The sequence below is a fragment of the Diceros bicornis genome, chromosome 6 (assembly GCF_020826845.1).
Source record: "Diceros bicornis minor isolate mBicDic1 chromosome 6, mDicBic1.mat.cur, whole genome shotgun sequence".
Classification (NCBI taxonomy): domain Eukaryota; kingdom Metazoa; phylum Chordata; class Mammalia; order Perissodactyla; family Rhinocerotidae; genus Diceros; species Diceros bicornis.
In genome coordinates, this window is record NC_080745.1 from 31,576,801 (window position 1) to 31,602,633 (window position 25,833).

A 25,833-nucleotide genomic window follows, 5' to 3' on the forward strand; every position below is an offset into this window, starting at 1 on the left:
CCCTCAGCTTTGGGGACACCCTGGGGCCACGGGGACCTGTGTGTAGATCCTGCCTCTTCCCTCCATCACCCATAATAGCGTTACGTATCCATACCCTTTGCTTTGTGAGCTCACAGGGCCCCCAAGGAGGGCGTAGCGTACACACACTTGCCCGTCCTTGGGGCTTGGCCAAGGGCCTTGCTGTGGCCACTGGAACATCAGCAGACCTGACTGAGGCGGAGGCTCTAAAAGCTCTTGTGTGGTCGGCCTCTCGCGCCTGTGCTGTCCACTGGGATAGAGTGTTCCCAAGTAGCCGCTGGTCTCACAACAATCCGGACCCACAACCCGAAGCAGAAGCACCCAGGTGACCCGCTGACCCAGGAGCAAGAAAAGCAGGTGGTTTTTGGAAGCCGCTGGGACTTGGGGCTGTCACAGCGTTGTTGCAGCAGAAACCTGACCACTCTGCCCGGAGGGAGTGGCTTCTCCAACCCGGTCCCCAGCTCGCTGCACAGAAGCTCCCACCTTGTCTGGTCATCCACTGTCCCGGGAGCCCCTGTGCCCCTGGCCCTGGGGCAAACAGACAGACTCCCCCTGGAGTGGGGAGAGCCTCAGGCTTTGGGCCATACAAATTTGGAGCCAGTGCCCGAATCCCGGCTGTGAGACTTCAGATGAGTCACATTCCCCGCCTGAGAGTCACTTGTAGAGTGTGGGAGAGGTTGGGAGGGTTCCAGGAGACGCCACGGGTCTGCCCAGCACTGGCATTTGGACTCGGCAGCGGGAAGAGGGACTGGGCCTACCATGAGTCTGTGGGACGAGGCATCGCCTGTGAGGAAAACGCCTTTGGAGGGCATGCTTTCAAATTCATGCGGAATCTGTCACTCTAGCTTGAAGAAAAGTCAAAGAGAGCACAGGCCACACTACTTGGGGGCCTGTATCAGTTAGGAATGCTTTGAACTTCACATAAAAGAATATACAGCTAATCATTGCTTAAACACAAAAGGCTCCATTTTCTCAAATAACAAGGAGTCTGGAGGTAGACAGTTGCTGGTGGTGGTTTAATGACTAGACAATGTCTTCAAGGACCAACACGCCATCTTTCCTCTTGCCATCCTCACTGTTAGGTTTTTTATCCTTAACCTTGTTGCCTCGTGGCCACAAGATGGCTGCTACGGTTCTAAGCATTTCATCTTGGATGAAATCCAAGCAGAAGTGATAATGCCCAGGAGTGGCCATGATAGTGGCACCCCTGGCTATCCTGCCAAAAAAGGAGGAAAGAACAGGTGACACAATGAAACACACACCTGTCATCCACTGGGAACTCCCAGAAACGCCCAGATGCCAGGACCTGAATTGAACCAGAGAAATTGGATCACAGGTAAATCGCCGGTACATGGTAGATGCTTCTCAAAATAACTAAATGAATTTCCAGATACACGAGCTCTGGACTTGGGCCCAGTGGTGAGATGACAAACTTTTATGTGAAGCTGAGACGGAGTCAGGCTCACATCCTGGCTCTGCCACTTATATGTCCCCTGATATCTGGGAGCCTGTTTGCACATCTGGAAAATGGAGACAATGCTGGCTACTTGAGAGGGTGGCTGAGGAACATCCCCACCGCCCATTGTTTGTGCGGTAGCAGGGAATGCTCCGTATTTACATACCTAACACTGTGGTTCTCAAGGAGGGGGGACGGGCACCAGGGAGGGGTATATTAATCCTTACATCCACTCAGAGAGGTCGGGGGTTGTGGCCGGCAGGATCTTGCCACCCTCTCACGATCTCCACCGCCACTCCTGTGGTCGTTATCTTAGATGAAAGAGGGACTCTGCGGCGTAACTAAGGTGACTAACCTGCTCACCTTAAAATAAGGTGATTATCCTGGATTCTCTGGGTGGGCGTCGTGTAATCACGTGAGCCCTTAAGAGCAGAAGAGGAAAGCAAAGTGATTAGAAGCACCAGAAAGATTCGAGGTGCCTTTGCTGGCCTTGAAAATGGAGGGGCTCCGTGAGAAGGGACTGAACTCTGCCCACAACTAGAGAGCTTGGAAGAGGGCCGGGCCCAGGGCAGAACTGCAGCCTCGGACGCCACTTTGACATTAGCCTGGCGAGACCCTGAGCAGAGTCCAGCCGTGCCTTCCGGACCTCTGACCGACAGCACTGAGACAACACGTGGTGCTGCCTGAAGCCACTAAGCGTGCGGTAGTTTATTACGCAGCAACAGAGCATTAAGATAGAAGCATTGTCTCCATTTTCTAGTCGAGACACTGAGCTCACACAGCCACAGAGTGAGTGGAGGGCCCACTGTTTGAACCCAAGTCCGTCTGACTCCGGAGCCCATGCTGTCACTTCCCATTCGGCCTGTCCAGATGAGGAAACCGAGGCACTAGAGGCTGGGGCATTGCCAGTGCCAGCTCCGCAGCATCTCAGCACAGGGGAGGCAGGGCCAGGCTGTGGGCCCCCCAGCTCAGCAGACCCCTCCAGATGTGGTCAGACTCCAGGCTGCAGTTTCTCCATGGAGAGGAGGCCTGAGGAAGGCGAGCCCTGGAGGGAGGCCCAAAGGCGCCTCTGGCACCGCAGCTGCTGGGGAAGAGAATTCTTCCTGAGTGCAGGGAGGGGACTGAAGGCCCAAAGGTAGAAGAGGATTCCTGGGGCAGGGCCGGGGCGGGGGGCAGTCAGCCGGCCACTGAGGCCCTCCTGGCCCTGGCGGACTCCACTTCCATGTCCTAACTTCTGCGATCCATGCTCCGAATCAGAGGAAACAGTTGCCCCATGGGCCAGATCAGACACAAAAATCAAAGATGTATTCAGTTTAACTAACACAGAGCTTTAAAAAAAGGAAAAAAAGTCTAACCCAAATGTTTTCAATCATGAAAGTTCATATTAAAAGCCAGATTTCCAAGCTTTCTTGAAAAATCAGAAGCTATGGCCACACCACGCCCATCTTCCCACATGGCAGCATAGGCTGGAGACAAGTGGCCGCCATGCCCTCTGATGGGACATGAGCTTTGGAGCACCACAGTCCCCACTGCTCCCTATCACCCTCCCCTCACCTACCTGCCTGGCCCCTGAAGACATTTGAGTTCCAGTCCCTTAGGCCCAGCTTGACTCCATGACCTTACTCTTCTGCCCCTGTCCTGCCCAGTCCTGGGAGGCCCTGGGGGAAGAGGCCCAGCCTGTGTGATGTTAGCAGGCTGGGAGAAGTAGGAAAGAAACTCAGGGGCCTCTTCCAGACCAGTTTGTGTGGACAGCTGTTCCCAGTGACCCGGTTTGGCTAAGAATTCATCAGGGGTCCAACCCCTGACCTCCTGGTGTGGACCTAAGGGCTTACTGGCACCCACTTGCTCTCCCCTCAGGAGTCTGCGGGTGCCTAATGGGGCAGCTGCATTTGGCCAAAAGGGCAACTGAGGGGGGTAGAAATGATCTTGCCCCTCTCCCCAGCCCCTGCGCTCCCCTGGGGGCAGCTGCCCACATCCACGTGGCCCTCTGGGGAGGCCCAGCTCCCCCCACCACCACTGAGGCCACCTGGAGGAAAAGAATCAAAACCCAAAACCTCCCCAGCCCCGGCCTTCTAGGAAAAGGCCCTGTAAGAGACTCGGAGGCGACACTCTGCTCCCTTCCCTGTGAGTGGAGACGCTGGCGCCGCAATGGAAGAGACAAGAAATGAGTAGCAAACGGGGGAGGGAGATGGAAAAATTAAATTTTGCGTGATCAGCAAGGTTTCAAACAATCGCTCGCCAACTGAAGTGGGTGCCACGTCTATAAGTCATTCTGTTTTATAGGCCATTAGGATCTCCAGAGAGAACCTGCATGGAGACCACTGCTTTTTGTTGAAATTAAAATGTCAGAGAAAAAGAAATAGAACAAAACAGGGAATCTGCAATTAATTACCAGGCCATAAAAATTCAATAATCAGGAGGCAGAGCGGCCGCGGGCCCAGAGGTATCAGAGCCCGCGTAACAAGAATGGAATACATTAATCTTTTCAAATTAGTTTTTTAATCTGACGGGGATATATGGTGACATGCCTCCCCTCCCGCCAGCTGCCCCCACCTCCACGGGCTCTGGCCTGAAGCCGGGCTGCGGGAGAGAGGTTCTGGTGTGAGCTGCCTGCCCTAACTCCGAGCCCCCGACAGGGGAGAGCGCGGGTCTGCAGCCCCAGCTGAGCGCAGGGGCCCTGCCGGCTGGTGGGGTGGAGGGGCCTCCGCACAGGGGCCAGGGAAGCACTTCCCTGGAGTCTGGTTCCCACTGGGTCCCAGTGCGTCAGAGGAGCTCACAGGCGTGTCCTCCCCCCGCCAGTGGGTCGGAGGGTTTAGGAAAGCAAGAGCAGGGTCTGGGGAGTCAGCATGGCGAGGTGGTCTCTCTGAGCTTTGGTTTCCTCCTCTGGAAAATGGGGATAATATCACAGCCCCACAGGGAGGCTGGAGGTATAGCGCTCGGTAAAAGGCTCCCTTCTGTTACTCTTTTAACTGTCTAGACGGGCAGCTCAGACAGCGAGGAGCCAGAGGCACCACCAGCACACTATTCAGAGAGCATTTATTTAACACTTGCTGTGTGCTCAGCTCTGGGGAAGGAAAGACCAGCAGCCTCGGTCCTAAACCTGGGGAATGAGACTCATAATCAGGTCAGAGAAACATTTACAAGGCCAAGCAGGATGCAAAGGATCAAAAGGCGGAAGGAGCGTCTCCTAGGAGCAGGGCGGTGCCTGGCAACAGGGAACTGGGAGGAGCTGGGGTGACCCACCCAGGCCCCGGGGGACAGTAGCTCCTGCCCGGCACCCTGGGCCTGGGGGCTGCCGGCTCATTGGTCAAAGGGTCAGTCCCACCCCGGTCTCTGACTCCAGGCCGTGCCCTCGGCTCCCGGAGCCTGGCCCTGGCCCTGGGCCTCCTCCTGCATCATGTCCCCGGGCAGCTCGGGTCAGTCCGACGGCCCCAATTTCTCTCCAGCTCACCCTGGTCTTCGGCCTCAGCCAGGCCGCGCTCTCACCAACCCCGCCCACGCCCACGCCGGCGAGGAGTCTGCCTCTGGGCCTGCTTGCTGAGCCCCGCCTGGGAAGCCCCCTGTGGAGCTCTAGTCTGGCCAGTGTAGCTACTAAATGGCCACCCCAGGGGACGCTGGAGCAGTAGCCACCGGATGACCTTCTGCTCTTTGGACTTTGACTCCTTTTAAATGGAACAGTTACAGCCCACTAAGTGCTGGGCTCTGTAGAAAGTCCTTCACCTGGATTTTCTCATTTCATCCCCCAGGAAGTCAGGACTATTAAGAACCCCATTTTACAGAAGAGGAAATTGAGAAGCTACGGTAGCTCACCAGTTCTGTGTGTCCTGTGGTCTTCACCAAGAATACAAACCAGGACGGCTGCTTTCGCCTCCCCCAGTCTAGCACACAGTAGGTGTTCAACGCTCCCTGGATAGTGTCCCTGCAGAACAGCCCTGCAGGGGGACCCCACCTGCCCTCCGATCTCTATCCTCTCCAAGATGTCTTCACTCCGACTACGATCATAACAGCAGCTGCCATTTACTGAGCACTTACTGTGTGCCAGGCTGTGGGATCTGGTGCCATTTATGGTAAGACTGTGGAAACTGAGGCTCAGAGAGACTGATGGGCCCAAGATCTCACACCCTTGTCTATTTGGCACCCAAGGGCAGGACTCTAACTAAGGCCATTGTCTCAGTGCCCCATCAACCAGACCTATCCCAGGGCTCCCGAGCCCCAGCTCTGGCTGTGTCCCCCCAAACCACGTCCTTCACTCCTTCCACCTGATACCCTTGGTCACCTCCCCAGAAGGCCTCCCCTGATTCTCTCAGTCCCTCTCAGGGTTCCTTTAATTTCTATCACTTTGCACTTGTTACTCTTCTGTTACACCAACTGCCCACCCACATAAGTCCCAGGGGATCTCAGCAGAAATGGTAGCGATAAGAAAGAAGCGTAGCCAGGAAGGGCATCAAATGTTTCCTGCCTGACCCAGGCCCCTAGACCGCAGGCAAGGGAGGGAGAACCCAGACCCTAGATGCAGGGCTTGCTCCCCGCCGGGCGCAGTTCCGAGCACAACCACCAGGTGGTGTCCGCCTCGCTCGAGCGGGGCTTGCAGTAAGGCGGTGCAAGGCCGCAAGATGGCGCTCGAGGCCGTGGCTCCGCGGGCATTGCCCAGGCAAGGCGGAGCCTGGAGTGCCCGTCGGTCCGAGTGCCGTCCCGGTAACCCCAGCCGCCGCCGCCTCCTGCCCGCGCCATGACCCAGCCCGTACCCCGGCTCTCTGTGCCCGCCGCGCTGGCCCTGGGCTCGGCCGCTCTGGGCGCCGCCTTCGCCGCCGGCCTCTTCCTGGGTGAGTAGGTCCGGGCCTGCGGCACCCTCCGCAGGGCCCCCGCGGGCGGGGCGGGAGCCGGAGCAGAGCCCGCGAATCCGCGAGGCTGGCCGCGGCTGAGGCTCACCCCTGGCGCCCGGAGACCCCGGCTCTGACCCAGCACCCCCTCTCCGGCAGGGAGACGGTGCCCTCCATGGCGATCCCGGCGAGAGAAGCGCCTGCTGCCCCCTGAGGACAGCCCCCTGTGGCAGTATCTGCTGAGCCGCTCCATGCGGGAGCACCCGGCGCTGCGGAGCCTGCGGCTGGTCAGCAGGGCCGGGCACGGGAACAGGCGCCCACCTCGGGCCGACGGGTCCCACGTGGTTGTGTGACCTTGGGCTGGGCCGTGGCCCTTCCGGCTTCCAGGCTCCCCAGGCCGGGCTCAGCGGGAGTTCCCTGAGGGCCCGCCCCACCTAGGCCACGCCCACCGCCCCGCCCTGGAGGGGGATCTGAACCTGGGGCGGGGCTGGGTGACTGGCAGGGCTGGTGCGACCCTCTCCCCCCCAACACAGCTGACTCTGGAGCAACAGCAGGGGGACTCCATGATGACCTGTGAGCAGGCCCAGCTTCTGGCCAACCTGGCGCGGCTCATCAAGGCCAAGAAGGCGCTGGACCTCGGTAGGATGCGGGGCCGGGATCACTGGGGGCCGAGATCACCGGGCCGTCCCCCCACTCTGGCCTGAGTCTGTCCTTGTCCCTGTCCCCAGGCACTTTCACAGGCTACTCAGCCCTCGCGTTGGCCCTGGCGCTGCCCCCGGCCGGGCGCGTGGTGACCTGCGAGGTGAACGCGGGGCCCCCGGAGCTGGGGCGGCCCCTGTGGAGGCAGGTGAGTGACCCACACACCCGAGGCCCTCGTCAGGCCCCCGGAGCCCGGACACTCCCAGCTCCAGGAGAAGGGACATGTTGGCTCTGACCTCGCTCCTTGCAGGCTGAGGAGGAGCACAAGATCGACCTTCGGTTGAAGCCCGCCCTGGAGACTCTGGGTGAGCACGGAGCTGAAAGGGCCTTGGCGCCATTTCCCAAATGCAGACACTGGGTGCGAGCTAGTGACCAGGTCCGCCGGGCAGGCTTGGGGCAGTGACAGGCCCCCCGCCGCCCAACCTCACGGTATGCGGCCACATGCAGGGTGGCAGGGCCGGCGCCCTCAAGGCCGAGGCCGGAGTCCCCGAGTGGTCACAGCGCCTGGGCCGGGGCCTCCGGCCTCTGGGGCCTGCGGACTCAGCGCACTGCCCCTCCCTCCCCCACAAGATGAGCTCCTGGCCGCGGGCGAGGCCGGCACCTTCGACGTGGCCGTGGTGGACGCGGACAAGGAGAACTGCGCCGCCTACTACGAGCGGTGCCTGCAGCTGCTGCGCCCTGGAGGTGTCCTCGCCGTTCTCAATGTAAGGGACATACGAGAGGAAGGACCCTCTCGGCCCGGTCCCTGCCTTTTCCCTTGGGTCCTCCCTATGCCCCGCCCCCACGCCACAAAACCCCACCTACTACACTCACATAAGCCCCTCCCTCTTAGTACTCGAGTCCTCGGCCTCCAGCTCGCGCCCCGCCTTCTGCTCAGGCCCCTCCCCGAGACCCCGCCCCCGTGACGCCCCGCCCCTCCGCAGGTCCTGTGCCGCGGAGAGGTGTTGCAGCCTCAACCACGGGACACTGCGGCTGAGTGCGTGCGAAACCTGAATGAGCGCATCCTGCGGGACGCCAGGGTCCACATCAGCCTCCTGCCCCTGGGCGACGGCCTCACATTAGCCTTCAAGATCTAGAGCTGGACCCTAGGCGAGTGGCCTCGAAGGATGGGACTTGGGAACCCCAGCCACGGACCCTCAGTTTTAACCTATCAATAAAGTGGGGCCTGGGGCATGAGCATCTGATTCTCGTACTTCTGAGCCTTCCTACGTGGCACTCAAGTAGCGTAGGCCCAGCATGGGCAGACTTCTGCAGCAAAAGGGAGCCGTGAGGTCACAGACGTACATTCTGTCCCTGGCACAGTCCTGAGGGCTGCCCAGCACCAGGGTGCCTGATGACCGCAGTCTCCAGCTGACTGGAGGCAGTATATACCAAGTTTTAATTGACCTGGCCACATGCAATTGGTCAGAGACCTCAGCTCCTCAGGTTTGCCTCCACTCCACAGGATCTGAGGGCTGGATGCTGGGTAGAGGACCCCTTGGTCTCCCTACTACCTATCTTCCTATGAGGGGCAAGTGAATGAAGTTCCTGTTCAGTGTAACTGGGACCAGTGGGGAGACGATATGTGGAATCCGACAAGAGGCCTAGCAGGGGCCAGGGTTGTCACTGAGTACTTTTACAGGTTATGCCAGTTCTGCTGGCCATTTGCCTATGTTTTCACAGAAGTGTAGGCTAGGCCTCACCTCTGAGATGGAGGCCCTGGTCAGTGGACATCACTCCTGAGAACCAGACCACTTGACTTAGACCTGAGGACCTCAAAGTTGACTGGAGTATATATATATATCCTGCCCTCCCCCTTAAGTTCTGGAGGAAGGTGAGGGACTGGGTGGGATCACTGGCCAGAGAGGTGTGAAACAGACAGGCCTACAGGTAGGGGACCATCAATATGGCAATTTTAACAAGTTCCCCAGAGGAAGATCAAGTTAGGCTTTCCAGCACCAACATCTATGAGTGGAGGTGGAGAGGGAGCCAGATGCTTCACTTCTCTCATTTAAACCTCCCCAATCCTGTAGGAAGATCTTATCTCCACACGACGATGAAGATCAGGCTCAGATATTACGTGTTCTTTCCACTAACACTGCCTCAGGCGTCAGCAGAAATGGTATCAGCCTAGAATACAACTAGGTCTTGCCACCGCCTGGTTGGGCCTGGGTGGTGGAAGTGCACCAGGAGACTGCTAGAAGCAAGGGCGCAGGAGCCATAGGAGCCCACAGCTGGTGACTTGCATAATCCTACAGCTCCTGGGATATACCTTACAATTCTCAGGACCATGGCTGTAAACCTACCCTTTTCTCCCCCATTCATAAAAGCATTTTAGGATGCACATGGGTCAACTGGTCCAATTTACTAAGCAGATCCTTGACAAACTGGTAACTCATTTGTGCCACACCTCACAACATAAGGCCACACCCCAGTCCAGAGTATTGGACCAAGTGAACTCCAGCCACAGCATGAGGGAGGGCCACCAGTTAGCTAAGGGGCGGCTGGCCATCCAGGGGGCTTCAAGTGTCGCCAGGGCCTGTGACCAGGTTTCTTCCCTGCTGAGCACCACCAGCAGTTTGAGAGAGTGTCTGCTGGTCTACTTCACACTTCTCTTCCGTATGCCAAGTACAAGAGGTGCTCTCACACCTACCTTGCATAGACATCTTTTCCTGTTTTTCTTACATAGCAACAGGTCCTGCCTTAAACAAATTGGTTCAAAATTCCAACTTTCTGCCATTAAGTCATGTGTGTCTGATGTACATGGGCCTTTCCGGCCAGTCCCTTAGGACAAACATCGTGAGACCAGAAGGGGCCTATGTGCCCCCCAAGTCCACCTGCGTGGAGAGCTTGCTTGGGCTTCTCTCATCAAGATTCTTGACCTGGAAATTTTCAGCACGTATCACTTTTTGGGTAATGAGTCTCAAAGTACTACATTTTTCTTCTCTGTTCTCTCTCAGGCTCGAAACTCTACTTCAGGTCTAGTATTGTTCATTTGCTGAACAAATCTCCCCCTTCTCTAATCTTTGATCATATCCTCCATCAAAAAACCTGCTCTTTCTAAGCAGACACCTATTAATTTCTATCATTCACCCCAAATCCATATGAAAGCCAATGGCCACACAGCCTGAAGGCATTGCCTATAGTTTCAATCTTAGGCCCAAGCTTTTCAGTCAGTGTCTGCCTGGAAGGAAATGAGTACATGACCTCTCACTGCGCCCACATAGTCCTCTCTCACAATCCCTCTGGTTACTGACACTGTCTACACCTTACTCCATTACCCCACGCCTAAATCCCATCACACCCAACTAGAGTCCAGTTCATTTTCCGTAGCAATAGCTTATAGGGGTATAATGAGTGTATATAACCTTTCGGCACCATCCCCTCACTTTCCTTTCTTCATCACTTACTCTCTAACACTTCCTGGGGTTAACAATTATCAATGTAATTTTGCACAAACTTACAAACTGAAGATGTAAAGGCATATATCTTCTTATTTTATTGTAGTCTAAAAAGCTCATGGAGTTACTCTAGGGACACAGAGGACTCTGTGGCACATATTTAGGTAAATAGCAAAACGCTCACTGGAAAAATAAAGCATTAGCTAGATACCAGGGAGATTTGACCCCAGCTGGCAAATTTTTAACTCTGCAAATACTTAGAGTCATTAATTATGTATACTTGTTTTATTCATAATTTGTAATATTTTGGGATACCAAAAGTTAATTCTAATGGCTGAATTTAACAAAAATTTTTTAACCTCTTCCTAAAACATCCACTGATCCATCTCATTCAAGGGCAATATTCAATGTTAAAAGGAACATAAAAACAAACATGCACACGATTGCACAGTTTTCTTAAAGGTCTATTTCATTATTGGTGGGTAGCGCATTTAACAGTTAAATACATTTAAATAATGTATAGGTGACTGCACGACTGCAGCATTGGTAACTAGATAGATAACCAATTCAACTAGAAACCAGCTAACAAGTAACCGTCTAAATATTTAAAATACAGGTCTTATTCAGATCATCCTGTGTTTTGATCACCTTCTTAGGGGGAAAAAGCCTGCTGGTCACACTGGAAATATATTAAGGCCAAATCTTCTGATAACCATTCCCAAAGGTTTCTTTCAGCTGGATTAAGCCTCCAACTCCAGGGCGAGCCCAAGTTTGTGGCCTCCAGCATTAATGCTTTTCCCATCTACCAGAGCAGACAGTGTAAGCTTCACACCTATAAATAAAAGCAGACAACCATTATGTGCCTGAAACACCTGATGAGAGTCTGCAGTCTTCTTTAGTAATCACCCCAGGGCCTGCATGTCACTTTTCCTCAGCAGTCAGAAGACTTACTAGTGCCAGCCACCAGAGGGCGCTTGAGAGTATCTGAGATACCAGAATTCAGCCTGGGTAAGGCATCAAGTCACAGAGCATAAAAATATTAAAGTTCAAAGTGCCCTAGAAAATATAATAATGTTCAATATACTATCAAGACTAAGAGACAATCATAATTAGATCCTGGAAAAGAGACGTTTTGGGGAGAAATGGGGAAATATGAATATAGACTATATATTAGGTATTACTAATGTTAATTTTCTTAGCTGTGACAATGATATTGTAGTTATGAAGAAAAATGTCTTACTCTTAGGATATGCATACTAGGGCTGATGTGTCTACATGTCTGCAAAACATACATTTAAATAATTCATAAGGATATGTGGAAAAAAAGAAAAAAGGATTCAGCAAGAACAACAAAGCTGGAGGTATCAGGCTACCTCACTTCAAACTATACTAGAAAGCTACGGTAATCAAAACAGTATGGTACTGACACAAAAACAGACACAAAGATCAATGGAACAGAATAGAGAGCCCAGAAATAAACCCACCCTTACATGGTCAATTAATCTACAACAAAGGAGGTAAGAACATACAGTGGGGAAAAGACAGTCTTTTCAATAAATAGTGTTGGGAAAACTGGACAGCCACATGCAAAAGAAGGAAACTGGACCACTTTCTTACAACATATACAAAAAAATAAACTCAAAATGGATTAAAGACAAATGTAAGACCTGAAGCCATAAAATTCCTAGAAGAAAACATAAGCAGTAAGCTCTTTGACACTGGTTTTAGTGATATTTTTTTGGATCTACTTCCTCAGGGCAAAGGCAACAAAAGCAAAAATAAGCAAATGCAACTATATCAAGCTAAAAAGCTTTTACAGAGTGAAGAAAACCATCAACAAAACAAAAAGGCAACCTAATGAATAGGAGAAGATATCTGCTAATGATATGTCCAATGAGGGGTTAATATCCAAAATATATAAAGAACTCATACAATTCGGTATCAAAAAAACAAACAATTCGATTAAAAAATGGGCAGAGGACCTGAACAGACATATTTCCAAAGAAGACATACAGATGTCCAACAGACACATGAAAACATACTCAACATCGCTACCAACAGACACATGAAAACATACTCAACATCGCTAATCATCAGGGAAATACAAATCAAAACCACAGTGAGATATCATCTCACACCTGTCAGAAGGACCATTATCAAAAAGACATTTGTTGGCAAGGAGACGTGGAGAAAAGGGAACCCTCGAGCACTGTTGGTGAGAATGTAAATGGTGCAGCCACTATGGAAAACAGTATGGAGGTTCCCCAAAAATTAAAAATAGAACTAACATACAATCCAGCAATTCCACTTCCAGGTATTTATCTCAAGAAAACAAAATAGTTTGAAAAAGAATATGCACCCCTATGTTCACTGCAGTATTATTTACAATAGCCAAGACATGAAAGCAACCTAACTGTCCATCAATAGATTTTGAATGGATAAAGGAAATGTATATATACAGAATGGAATATTATTCAGCCATAAAAAAGAATGAAATCTTGCCATTTGCGACAACATGGATGGACCTAGAGAGTACTATGCCAAGTTAAATAAGTCAGACAGAGAAAGACAAATATCATATAATTTCACTTATATGTGGAATCTAAAAAACAAACAAAACAGAAACAAACTCATAGATACAAAGCACAAACTGGAGGTCGTGAAAGGGGATGGGGGTGGGGGATGCACAAAATAGGTGAAGGGGATTAGAGGTACAAATTTCCAATTATAAAATAAATAAGTCATGGGGATATACAGCATAGGGAATTTAGTCAATATTATTGTAATAACTTTGTATGGTGACAGATGGTTACTAGATTTGTTGTGGTGATCATTTCATAGAGTCAAATCACTATGTTGTACACCTGAAACTGATATAATATTGTATGTCAACTATAGATTATGTATATAAACATGGAGAAATAAATCCAATGTGGTAAATGTTAGTAGCTGGTGAATGTGGGGAAGGGTACATGGGTGTTCATGGTACCATTCTTTAGATTTCAAAATAATCAAACTTACAAGTCTGCGGGAAAATCCCTATTTGGAGGAAAAAATAGTTCCAAGTGCTTTAGAACCTTGCTATTCAAACGGTAGTTCAAGAACCAGCGACAATGGTATCACCGAAAGAAAAGTTTGTTAGACAGAACCTCTCATCCCAGACCTATTGGATCAGAATCTGCATTTTAACAAGATTCCCCAGGTGATGCACACACACACTGAGGTCTCAGAAGTACTGCTCCAGAAAGCATGGCAAGGCTCAAAATACCATGTAAAGTAAATGAGACTATAAAGACCAAACAACCTAAACAATAAGTGAACTTTGATTTTAGAAATAAAAATTACAAGACATTTCAGGTACAAGTGAGGAGAGTAAATAGAGAATGGATATTAAATAATACGGAATCACTATTAACTTTCTTAAGGTGTGATAATGGTACTGCAGTTATGCAGAAGAGGAGAACGTTCTTATTCTGAGGGGATGCGTGCTCAAGCATCTAGGGAAGTGTCATGACAGCTGCAGTTTCCAAACAGCCCAGCAAAAAAAGAAGCGGAGGGGAGGACAAAAATTGTGGAAAAAGTAAACGTGTTCACTGTACTCTTCCACCAATTCTTCCATATGCTTGAAAGGTTTGCAAAATAGAGAAGCAGCTGAGAAATGAAAACTAGTTTTTAAAACATTATCAGAACAATCCTACCTTATCAAGAATACTTACCAGGCCTCAGAGTCTGAGTATAGCCCACTCCAATTAAACTAGAGTTGTTGACTTTTGCCTAAAATAAAATGCAAAACCAACTGTAAGAAAAATTTTTGAATGGAGAGACAACGCCCTATATGTTTCCCTATCATGCAATTATGAAGTGTTCAGCTTTTATATTAACATGTAAGATAATAAAATTTAATATCACTATTAAGCCAAACAAAAACAAGGTACCACTTAATTCTTATCCATTAAACTCCAAGTCAAATTGTCAGTAAAACACAATAGTCTTGATATCTACTGTGGGATGGTTTACAGACCCCAAATTGTCCATGTAGCACAAGAGCTTACACACTGTCATAAAAATTGTCGTTGTTGAGTCTAATCTAGCACAACAAAACCATGCCAAAATGTGGGTAAAAGAAGTCCACCAGGCTCACCAGCTAGCTTTGTGACGCACACACCAGCCTATGTGAAGTTTCAATTCGTAACTCTGACGTGCAAGTTATTATTTTCACAGGTCTTCCAAAAGAATCAAAACCACGAATGTTCAAAATCTCCAAATGACAAGCACTTCCTCTGAAGAATCAGATCAACTAAAAATCTTTTACTTCACATTCTCACACTGCTCATTAATGCCCCTGGGTCTTGGCTGTATGTAACTAGATTGTGCTTAAGAAGAGGTTCCGGGCCGGCCCGGTGGCTTAGCGGTTAAGCGCGCGCGCTCCGCTGCTGGCGGCCCGGGTTCAGATCCTGGGTGCGCACGGAGGCACCGCTTCTCCAGCCATGCTGAGGCCGCGTCCCACATACAGCAACTAGAAGGATGTGCAGCTACGACATACAACTATCTACTGGGCTTTGGGGGGAAAATAAAGAAATAAATAAAAATCTTAAAAAAAAAGAAGAGGTTCCAATGGTGCATCATTTACCAATCCAGGCCCCTGCCCTCCTTACACAACTCTATTTTAGGACTGAGTCACAGACCTCCAACGGCTGGAAGGAACCCTGGAGAGCAAGACATAAGGAGAAGCTCCTTCTAGCTCCATTCTCTCCCACTACTAACATTATTAAGCCATACCATTAAGCTATAAAATGGAGGCACCTCACCCCAATCTCCAAGTACTAGGTTGCCTAGCTAGGCTACTTTGCTCTTCTACATTGTGAGTGCTATGGTACAGAGGTAACAGACAGACTCTGGGATCAAACCACATTTGGAAATGATTTGATGTCTACCACCCTCTTTTGTAATGTGTAACATCAAAATAGCCCAATCCAGAGACAGCAACGATGTAACTGTACAGGCACAAGTCACATAAACGGCACTTGTATTCACTTGGCACTACAGACAAGTCTTCATGAGCTACCAATGACCATGTGAGTTATTTGTCTAAGGAAGAAATGCCCCAAATTAAGAGCTTCAGACAACTGGATACAAGTTCCTACTATTTTAGAATAGGAGTCAACCACAAAACTACGATGGGGCATGAAGCAATGCTTCAGTGTGATGCTCGATTCTGGCAACAGCAGCACTACTTAGGTGGGAAATGCTAGATACATTTCCAAACTAATCCCCAGGAGTCACTCAATGACACACAGGTCCCAAGCTCCCTTCCCATTTTAGACTAGGAGAGAACGTCACCTTCTGCTGGCATTAAATCTGTGATGGTCCCATAGACATACATTTGCAGAGAACAGCAATGTAGCTATCGGAGAATAGTATGCTGTGTGAATCCTGAGGTTTTTTACTGCCAGAGTGCAGTCAGAAACAGAGAAGGGAAAAATAAATGAACCACTGCCTTGCCAATGGGCAAGGCTTCTCATTATCTCTGATTACAACTGTGCTAAGATAAAACAAGAATGGGGCTAAAACCTAACTGTCTAAATTATCAACACATATTGTCCTTAGGAATGAAGATCACTTTATGTAACAGAAATAACTCTCATGGAAGGTTTAACTTTCTTTCATTCCCAGTACATACAGTACAGGCAGTCCCTGACCTGTAAGCAACTGACACACAGGAACAGCTGCTGATCTGCCTGAAATTGGAGCCCGCCCCTCTACACCTTCAGACACTGCACTCCCTCCTACCCCAACCCACTGTGACTGAAGGAGGAAATAGCAGGAAGACCCTAAAGACAGGACTAGGGTGGCCATCCGACCCAGCTAACTCGGGATGGGGGAAGGGAGTCCTCAGGATGCAGGACTTTCAGTGCTAAAGCTGGAATAGTCCCATGCAAAGCAGAATGAACTGGCTGATCACTCCAGGCAGGAGGGAAATCAAAACAAGCAGTCCAGTCCTGGCTATTCCCCTCCTTCACTAGTAGTGGTATTAAATCTTTTCTCTCTCCAAGCTTTGGTTTCTTCATCTGCAAAAGGGCATGTGTACCACTGACCGTTCAGATCAAATGTGAAGATATTTTATAAACCATAAAAAGACAAAAGACAAAGTAACAATTAAAGTACTATTACTCCCTGACAGAGATAAAAACTGCCAGGGCCCAAAACATTGGCTTCCCTGGGCTTAGACAGGATTGGAGCTCAGGCTTATTATCTATACTAATTCATCAGCCTTTGAGGTAAAAAAAACTCCTGGGGCCGGCCCCGTGGCGTAGCGGTTAAGTACTCGCGCTCCGCTGCTGGCGGCCCGGGTTCAGAATCCGGGCCTGCACCGATGCACCACTTATCAGGCCATGCTGTGGCGGCGTCCCATATAAAGTGGAGGAAGATGGGCACGGATGTTAGGTCAGGGCCAGTCTTCCTCAGCAAAAAGAGGAGGATTGGCATGGATGTTAGCTCAGGGCTGATCTTCCTCACACACAAAAGAAAAACTCCTGTGGCCTGAATATCAAACTTCTAACACCGTCTCCATAGAAAAAGCAGCATTCCAAGTTCCAATTCCAATCTGTGTGCAAACTGGGAATTGTGTGAACCACAGTTCAAGTTTTTAATATACCCAAAGATTAATTCCCACTACTAAAAACCCCATTCTAAGTCCACAGTGGTACTCACAGAAATGGAAGCAGTAGGATCCAACTGATATTTAGCTGCAATGCCAAAGCGAGTACAGTTGGTACCTGATGTCCAAGCAAGGTTTACTGAAGTGTCAAGATCTTCACATACTTTCTGATAAATTGATCCTCCAAATTCTGTCCCATCATTGCTATAAGATATTTTAAATTAGTAAATCTAGAATAGACAACGTAATATGTCTAAGGCACTAGGCTGATATTGTAGCATTACATTTAAATAAAAGCCATGGCTCACACGGATCTCGAGTCTTCTACTGAAAACTCACAAGTTCTAAAAGGTCTTTCTCAACCTATGTCCAAAAACAAGGATTGGTCAAATAAATCATGGTACATCCATCCAGTGGAATTACCACATAGCCACTACCAATCATGTCGTAGAATACATAACCCTATAGGAAAATTATCAAAATGTACTAAGGTGGAGGGGAAAAGGGTTATAAAACTGCCTTTTCGGTATGTATTTTATATACATATACATACATAAAAAGGTGAAACACCAAAACATTAACAAAGATTATATATCTAGGTGGTCGGATTATGGGAAATTTTGGTTTTCTTCTTTGAACTTCTGTTACCTACCAATGCATTACTTTTATAAGGGAAAAAAAATTCTTTTTAGGTCCCTTCCACATATTCATCTAATTTGGGTTAGGTAAAAACACCACACATTTTAGGCAATCCCATCAAATCAGTACCTCACACATTACAGACAATTAAGTCAAATGAATGCACTGGCAAAGTCTGGCAATGTCTTAGCCTCTTCTAAAAATCCAAAGCACATCAAGCTCTATATGAAATAAACATTTACTATCTCAGCACCAAGTCAGACATTTTTTACTATACACTTTTGAGGGGCACCGTAGAAATGCCCAAGGATGATCTTTTTAGGTTAAGAGAAATCCTTTAGGAAATACCTAGATTAGTGACATGACAGGAGACATCAATATCATCCTGAGGTCCTACACCATACTACCCCACAAAAGAAATACTCACACATTAGTGTGTAGCTGGAAGTCCCCAGTCCTGTAGCCCACAGCAAAGTTATTCCTCGTCAGCTTTGATTTGGCACTGTCAAAGGTCATCTGGTACCCAGCAAGCCAGCCCTCATAACCAAAGACAGCTGAACCATGGATTGCAGGTCCAGCAAAATCAAAGTCAACATCACAACCAAGGTTTATACACTCCCTCTTGTAAGACGACTTGATTTTACCACTTTTTTTTCTGGAAAAAGAACAAACTGACTTAAAACTGATGACTGTGGGAAAGATTTACATACATAACTTCTGCAGAGGGCACAGAACAGATTTAAATGAACTGCAATGTAACTCGGGCATAAAAGAAGTAGCAGGATAATCATAAAAGGTAAAAAAAAAAATATAGCTCAATGAACTAAAAGATAAGGGCACATGGGATAACTCGACTGCCACCACCATAGGAAGACTGCTTTGTAGAACTGGAAATCAATCATAAAAGCCTACTAGAACCCAAGTTAATTACCCAAGTTAGTGCCACAATTAAAGGGGCAAATATTTAAAGGCAAGCAAACAATGACAATCATAGGGCTCATGATCCAAAGGCAGAAACAGGAATTTGCCACCACAAGGCAGCTGACTAAGCTATCAAACAGTAAATGTGCATCTTTCCTAAATATACAGAAGAGGAATCCTTTTAAATTTAAAGCAGATAAAAATGTCCATGCTTACCCTGTGTTTGGTGAAAAGGTGGTATCAAATGTCAGTTTCAAACCTTGACAAATCTATTTTGAAAGAAAAAGAATTTGTTTTCAGCTTTATTTCCTTTCGAAATACAAAAACAAAATAATTAATACTAAATCACAATTTCAAAATGCTACCTGGTCTTCAATTGCGATTTCTGTTCCCAGAGTGTTATCAGTGTTCCATTTTTCTGTGAAAGTCAGACCATACTCACACCACTTATATTTGGTCTCCAAGGTCCCAGTAACTTTACCAGTGTCTGTATTAGATGAACCAGATGTTGAGAATTCCTAATAAGACAATAAAAACTTCATGAACTTTCTCGTAAACCTAGCAGCATCTACTGCCTAACACAAACAAACCCACTGAAACACTTTGTAATTTCACTAATCCTTTTTTTTCCTAGCTTACCAAATACTCTTCCTCTCTGCTACTCTCTGAGTATATACAAATAGAGTAACAAATCTGCCTGCAAATGACTGACTGCCACCTTACTTACAGTTGACATTTCAACCAATTGATCACAAGTTAACCTGTATCTAGTTCTCAAGTGAACAGCAAATTGTACATCTTTTAAGCAAACTTCTACTAAGGTAATTTCATTTGGGATTCAAAAACCAGTGGGGAAGAAAGAAGGAATGGATGTTTTAGCACTGCATCCAATCTACCTGATATTGAATAAAACACTAAATAGGTCAGTATGGTTAATCACAGATCTCATGATTAAAATCAGAGTTTACAATAACTGATTTTTATGATGAAATGTTTCCTGAAAATCCTTAAAAGGAAAGCACCTACTGTAGGAATCCACGCCATAAACAAAAGATTTCTTTAAAAAATTCTTCAGTAATCCCAATACTCTGTCTTTCTGAGATAAAAGAGCCTTCACAGGTTTCACGCCTTTCCAAACATCGTTCACATTCTCATTAAAAAAGAAAAAAAGTAGGGGAAGGGCATTATAGGAGATTTACTCTACAACTGGTTTATACCATGTATAATATAAACTATATTATGTACAACAAATATTATCAGTAGAAAAAATAATCTAATACAGGGATCAATTTGAAATGCATTATATAATCTTACATTTGTAGCAAATATAACTTGTCAATTCCCAGTTGCACACCAACTGAAAAGGAAGGCATAATATGGAGGAGGGCTTATATGAAATTTAAAATCTGCTACAGATACGCCAGAAATCTAATCTTTCAGAGCTCAGTATACAGCAGGCAATTGAAATCTTCCAAAATAAATATTACAACACTCTGAGGGTTCTGATTAACAATCTGTCTGCTAATGATGGCTATACAGTTTGGCCACCAGAAAACCAAGTCTATAGAAGATCGCTGATCTGAACTAATGAAAAAGAGAATTTCAACCTGAAATTGTGACATCTGCAGAGTGAGGCAATATCAAAAACTATATCAATAGGAGAAAAGGCCAATCATCCTTCACTTAGAAAATAGAACATTTGTGTAACTATTGCTCTACAGTGAAACAGACTCAAATCCTTAGGTTTTATATACAATCTCCTGAAATTAGATGCTTTCATTACCAGGAATTTCAAGTCAAAGCTTGGCACTCAATGTCCATATTAAAAAGTACTGGATTATGTAAGGAAGTAACACTGGATATAAAATTAGGAGTCCTGGCATCCAGTTCTGGCTGTCATTTACTAAATGATTAACACTAAGGAAGACAGTTAACTTTTCTGGGTCTCAGTTTCCTCAACTGTAATAACAAAACCTACCTGTCGTGGAGGATTAAATCGGAATGACAATGTGAAAGCTTTGCACATTTTCATGTGCTCTACACAAAAGGAAAGCATTATTAAAACAATATACATAAAATATGAATGGGGAATATGTATGAGTAGCTATTTTTAATCCTGAGTGACACTGATTAATGACACCTCAGGACCCACCCACTGCCATCCATCAGCCCAGAGATTGAGAGCCAGAGTATATAGATGTCAAGGAATTCTCAAGACGCAAAACCAAAAAGATCACACTGTGAGACCAGAATTGGGCTAGATGACACCACTGGTGGAGCTTACACTGTTCACTCCATCACCAGACATTTACGCTTCTACATTCTGGGGTGGCCTGGACATACAGTTCAGGTGAGAAAACAGAACCAGCCATTAATGGGACTTATTTGGGGCCAGGTACATATTACAAGATTATGGTACTTCAAAGCATCATGCTGGTTCAATTAGTCATGTGCCACATAACAACGTTTCAGTCAACACATATATGACAGACCACATATACGATGGTGGTCCCACAAGATTAGTACCATATAGCCTAGGCATGCAGTAGGCTATACCATCTAGGTTTGTGTAAGTACACTCGATGATGTTCGCACAACGATAAAACCAGCTAACGATACATTTCTCAGAACGTATCCTTGTCGCTACGTGACACATGACTGCACTTACATTAAATGGAAACAAAAACATGCTTTATCTAATCCAGCTCCTATACATGCTTCATGATCTTAAACCTAATTCCATAAAGCTTTCCTTAACCCTGTCCACAATAAGCCTTTCTTTTCCAAGAAAGATTTTGATTTATCAAACAACCTAGTACTAGATATACTTCTTTGATTGTTCCCCAGTTTAAAGTTTATTTTATCTCTCCAACCAGCAAGTAAGGTTTTTAAACACAAGGATTGAGTGTTTTTTTCTTTTGGAAGGCCTTTTGTGTTTCAATAGATTACACAACAAGTGTTTACAAGGCATCTCAACAGGTCAAGAGTGGGAACACAAAAAACAATCACTAAGTCACTGCTCTGTAGCCTGTTACCTTTAGCAAATGTCACTCAATCACACTGAATATTCAGGCTTCCTTTCAGATCAAATAAACCAAATGACAGATGTGACCAATATAAAACCCCAGAAATCCAAGTCTAGGCATTAAGAAACGACAACATGATTAATTTTAATAAATACCAGCTATATACACTAAAGGAATTAACAACTACAGCAAGAATTTATCAAAATAACAAATATTCAATATGCACACTATACCCATCCTCAAAAAAAAAACTTAGACAAAGAAAAAAAACTACACAAAATTACTTTACTCTCTTTGAGGGCATTTGTTAGGCAGAATCAAGACATGCAAATACCAAAATATTACCTCTTTAAAAATACTCAAATGAGGACTCTCTAAATTCACAAAATACATGGGGAAATCTTCCCCAAGGATGGCTGCTAGAATCTGACCATTATATAAACGATTGGTACACTCAAATTAAGAGTTATTGAATATTTTTATGCCCAGAACTCTTAATGGTTTTAATAGGCATTAAAAGAAAGGGTTACCAAAAAATCCAACAGGCTCCCTGCCATCAAGCTTGTAATTTTACTGAGTAAACAGAGTCCCACATGGCCAGTGTCTTTCCCGAATTCCTTGTGCATACATAGTAAACCACAAGAAAATCAGAAATCATATCCAGGGCCAGCCCCGTGGCTTAGCGGTTAAGTGCGCGCGCTCCGCTACTGGCGGCCCGGGTTCGGGTCCCGGACGCGCAGCAACGCACTGCTTCTCCGGCCATGCTGAGGCCGCGTCCCACATACAGCAACTAGAAGGATGTGCAACTATGACATACAACTATCTACTGGGGCTTTGGGGAAAAAAAAGGAGGAGGATTGGCAATAGATGTTAGCTCAGAGCCGGTGTTCCTCAGCAAAAAGAGGAGGATTACCATGGATGTTAGCTCAGGGCTGATCTTCCTCACAAAAAAAAAAAAAGAAAGAAAGAAAGAAAGAAAAAAAGAAATCATATCCAAAGCCAAAATAAATCAAGTTACATGCAAATCCCTTAAAACAAAATTAACTTCTGCCTCTTCTTTAAGATAAAATGGGTAGACATCTTTCAGTTATGACTATTTTATAGGTTGAATACTACATAAAGGCTCATCAGAACTTATGAAATATCTAACACTCACCACGCCACTGCATGACTTTGTTTTCACATCCAGCTTCACCAACCCAAAACCTTAAAGAAGAGAGCAAAAGATAACAAAATGATTCTTTCACATGAAAGATGCAAACCAAGAGCTGACTACACACATAAAAAAGTAGTCAGCTCTTGGTTGAGCTGACTCAAAAAAGATTTCACATATTCAGAAGGGGATAAAAATGTATGTTGATACACAGTATTAAAATGAAAAAATTTTAAATTATTCTATGCAAACTGACAGGTAAAGGACAGAACCACTCTACGCAGCTTTGCATAGTGTTTTGGTGTATATATGGCACCAAAAAAAAAATGCTTTCAAACCATTTTAAAACCTAAATACCAGATCAGAGAATCAATTCAACTTAAATCTCAGAATAGCCAATAGTTTATTATAATACAAACATTTAGAACATTTATCCCAAAGGGATATCTCTCTTTGGGATTAAAAAATCTAAATAATTGGGGAAATAATCTAAAGGGCGGGAGTGGAAAAAAATCTTCAAGACAACCCAAATTCAATGACAAAGCACATAACCCATTAGGAGTCACCACCACAAAAGCAAAATACAGTAATATATCCTAATTCTAGTCAACCACGGCATAAGCTATAACTGAAGGAAATGAAAACACAGTTGTTTTTTTTCCTAAAGATAAAATCCTTAAACTAGAGTTTGAAAAAATTGGAGGAAACTGGGGTAGAAGGGGATGTGGATTGTTACAAAACTATTTTAACAGAAATTTTATCTAAAATTTATCTAAAAGAAGAATACAATAAAATATTTACAATTTTAATTACTAATTTAATTTCCCTAAGAAATCCAAACACATTTTCACTTCTGATCTAAAATTTTTTTAAAAAGTTCTTACCAAATCCTTTGTTGAAAATATCTCTGGCAGCTTTGCCAAGGTCAGCGTATGAGGGAGGAACACACATTGCTGGTGGGAAGAAACATTCCAGTGTTAATGTTGCAGTTCTCCCACTTTCTGTCCAAGAACTAGATTATGACCCACTGCTATCTTTAAATTCAAGCAGTCTAACCTGTTGAAGATGTGTTTTTGACACCACCAGGAGCTACAATAAAACTGTATTCTAATGATCCACGAAGGACATATCACCAACAAAGGCTTATTTCTAAAATGGATAACCACAGTAAGTGGCTATACGAACTCGGGAAATTCTCTACAAAATAGAAAAACAGACTTCCTATTCCTAACTATACACAGTGCCTACAGCCTCAACGCCTAGGACTGGACTAGTACAAAGATGCAAACATATACACACATATATATCTATACATACAGATATATCCGCCAAAATTCACTGGAACGGGCTGATTTACCCAAACGAGATGAAATCAAAACCTAACACAAGGCCCTCTCCCCCAATATATCCCTTAGTATCCTCACTGAGGTCAAAACCAACATTCTGGAGTGGGAAGAGAAAGCTAATTTACACTATGGGAATTTAAATATTGAAACTTAGGGAAAAAAGGGCCATCTATGTTTCACTCAAGTGTCTACATCAACTAACTATCCAACGGCACTTTAAACATACTAATATGACACTCAAGTCCTCGGCCAATGCTGTGTGGCTTAAGGGCAAGCAATCTGATCTACTTACACTAGCTCATTCATTCTACAAAGCACGTCCACGCCCTTAGGAGCACATGTAATGACCTTGCGCTCTCTCAGAGGAGTTACTACTTCCTCTAGAAAAGTGACTGATCCAATCCTCCAAAGGCTGAATCCAACAAATAACTTTCTGCTTTTGAGTTGGTCAAAGACACGTCCAAAAACTGAAAGTGAATGCAGCCACAGACCAACTCCCCTGGCCTAGGCCTCTTATCCGAAATCCAGCAGCCCAGCCCCTCCTCCGCAGAGACGGGGGGAGTCAGGACCGAGGAGTGGCTACCGAAAGGGGCGAATGTCCAAGTCCTTGGAGAGATGGGGGGAAAGAAGCTGCGGTTTTCTGGTCCACAGGCTTCGACTCCCCGGACACCGCCACCCCAGCCCGCAGAGATCCCTTCTCCACTTACGCCGCGGGCAGCTCTGTCCGTAGGTCGTCATGGCGAGGCCGCGGGAAGAAGTGATCTGCCGGAGAGAAAATAAGTGCGGTCAGCGGGGGTGAGGGGCGGGTCAAGAGGCCAGAAAGGGGTCTCAAACAGAGAAAGGCGAGGGGCCGCGGGGCAGCGCGGCCATCTTAGGGAGCCAGGGCCGACCCCGAGTCCGGCTCAAGCCTCCTGCTTAGCCGCCGAGGCCTAGACTCCCAGGTCGGAGTGAGGCGGGCGCGGCGGTACCTGCTGGTCTCCTGAGAAGAACCGCCGCCGCCGCTCCGTTCGCAGCTAAGACCGCTCGGCTCGCTCGGGGTCGCGCTGCAGCTGCCGCGGCTGGAGGGCGAAGTGAAGGAGACACCGTTCCGCCCGCCGCAACCCTATCCTCCCCCCGCCAGGACCCCGCCGCTGCCCCCGGGGCTGTCCGCCGCGCCTGTCTCCGCAGCGCCACCCGCTGCCCACTCCAACCCGCTCCGGAACGGCCTCGTGGGCCGAGAGCACCTCCGCCCCCGGAGTGGACCGCCTCCGTCCGTCGGCGGGGGCCGGAAAGGCAGAAGCTGCTGGACCTCGGGTCAGGCAACGATGAGGGCAGCCCCAGAGGCGAGGGGGCGGGGAACGGCAGAGGCAACGCGGCGGGGATGGCACGGGCGGGGGATGGGGCGGAGGCCCCGCGCGCGCTCGTCACGGGCGGGCGGGGCGTCAGGCGCGTGCCCGCGCGGAGCCCTGCGAGGCTGGGCGTGGCTGCGCACCCCGCAAGTCACGTACATCTCTCGACTATGTTTCTCGACTGTGGTTCTCTGAAGCTGCCGAGGCCGTCTGCCATATAGATCGTCTGGAAGGAAGTAGCTGAGCCTTACTCCCGTTTACCCTAGGCAAGTGCGACGTGCGCTTCTGAAAGACCGTCTCTCTGTCCAGGCCCAGGGAGAAACGAGTGGGGCACAGGGTCACCACTTCCAGTCCCTCGCGCCCTCCCTTCCTTCGTCTGTTTCCCGCGG

At 47.3% G+C, this 25,833-nt stretch overlaps 2 protein-coding genes and 1 long non-coding RNA gene across 3 annotated transcripts; 1 reads left to right on the forward strand and 2 right to left on the reverse strand.

Annotated features, from left to right (window-relative positions):
• Positions 1 to 2,151: 2,151 nt before the first annotated feature.
• Positions 2,152 to 3,516, reverse strand: LOC131407072 (uncharacterized). The gene is made up of 2 exons (XR_009220443.1): positions 3,033 to 3,516; positions 2,152 to 2,555 (listed from the first exon to the last, which is right to left on the reverse strand). It is a non-coding gene; the product is annotated as an uncharacterized LOC131407072 (long non-coding RNA).
• Positions 3,517 to 6,113: 2,597 nt separating this feature from the next.
• Positions 6,114 to 9,794, forward strand: COMTD1 (catechol-O-methyltransferase domain containing 1). Its single transcript, XM_058543113.1, has 7 exons — positions 6,114 to 6,297; positions 6,454 to 6,581; positions 6,828 to 6,933; positions 7,023 to 7,141; positions 7,244 to 7,298; positions 7,564 to 7,697; positions 7,917 to 9,794. Exons 1-7 carry the CDS (start codon positions 6,204 to 6,206, stop codon positions 8,067 to 8,069), a joined length of 789 nt encoding a protein of 262 aa, XP_058399096.1. The 5' UTR covers positions 6,114 to 6,203; the 3' UTR covers positions 8,070 to 9,794.
• Positions 9,795 to 10,448: 654 nt separating this feature from the next.
• Positions 10,449 to 25,193, reverse strand: VDAC2 (voltage dependent anion channel 2). The gene is made up of 10 exons (XM_058543112.1): positions 25,085 to 25,193; positions 24,824 to 24,878; positions 23,655 to 23,723; positions 22,774 to 22,823; positions 18,957 to 19,109; positions 18,808 to 18,860; positions 18,098 to 18,325; positions 17,085 to 17,235; positions 14,090 to 14,147; positions 10,449 to 11,205 (listed from the first exon to the last, which is right to left on the reverse strand). The coding sequence occupies exons 2-10, from the start codon at positions 24,852 to 24,854 to the stop codon at positions 11,114 to 11,116; spliced, it is 885 nt and encodes a 294-aa protein (XP_058399095.1). The 5' UTR covers positions 24,855 to 24,878; positions 25,085 to 25,193; the 3' UTR covers positions 10,449 to 11,113.
• Positions 25,194 to 25,833: the final 640 nt, after the last annotated feature.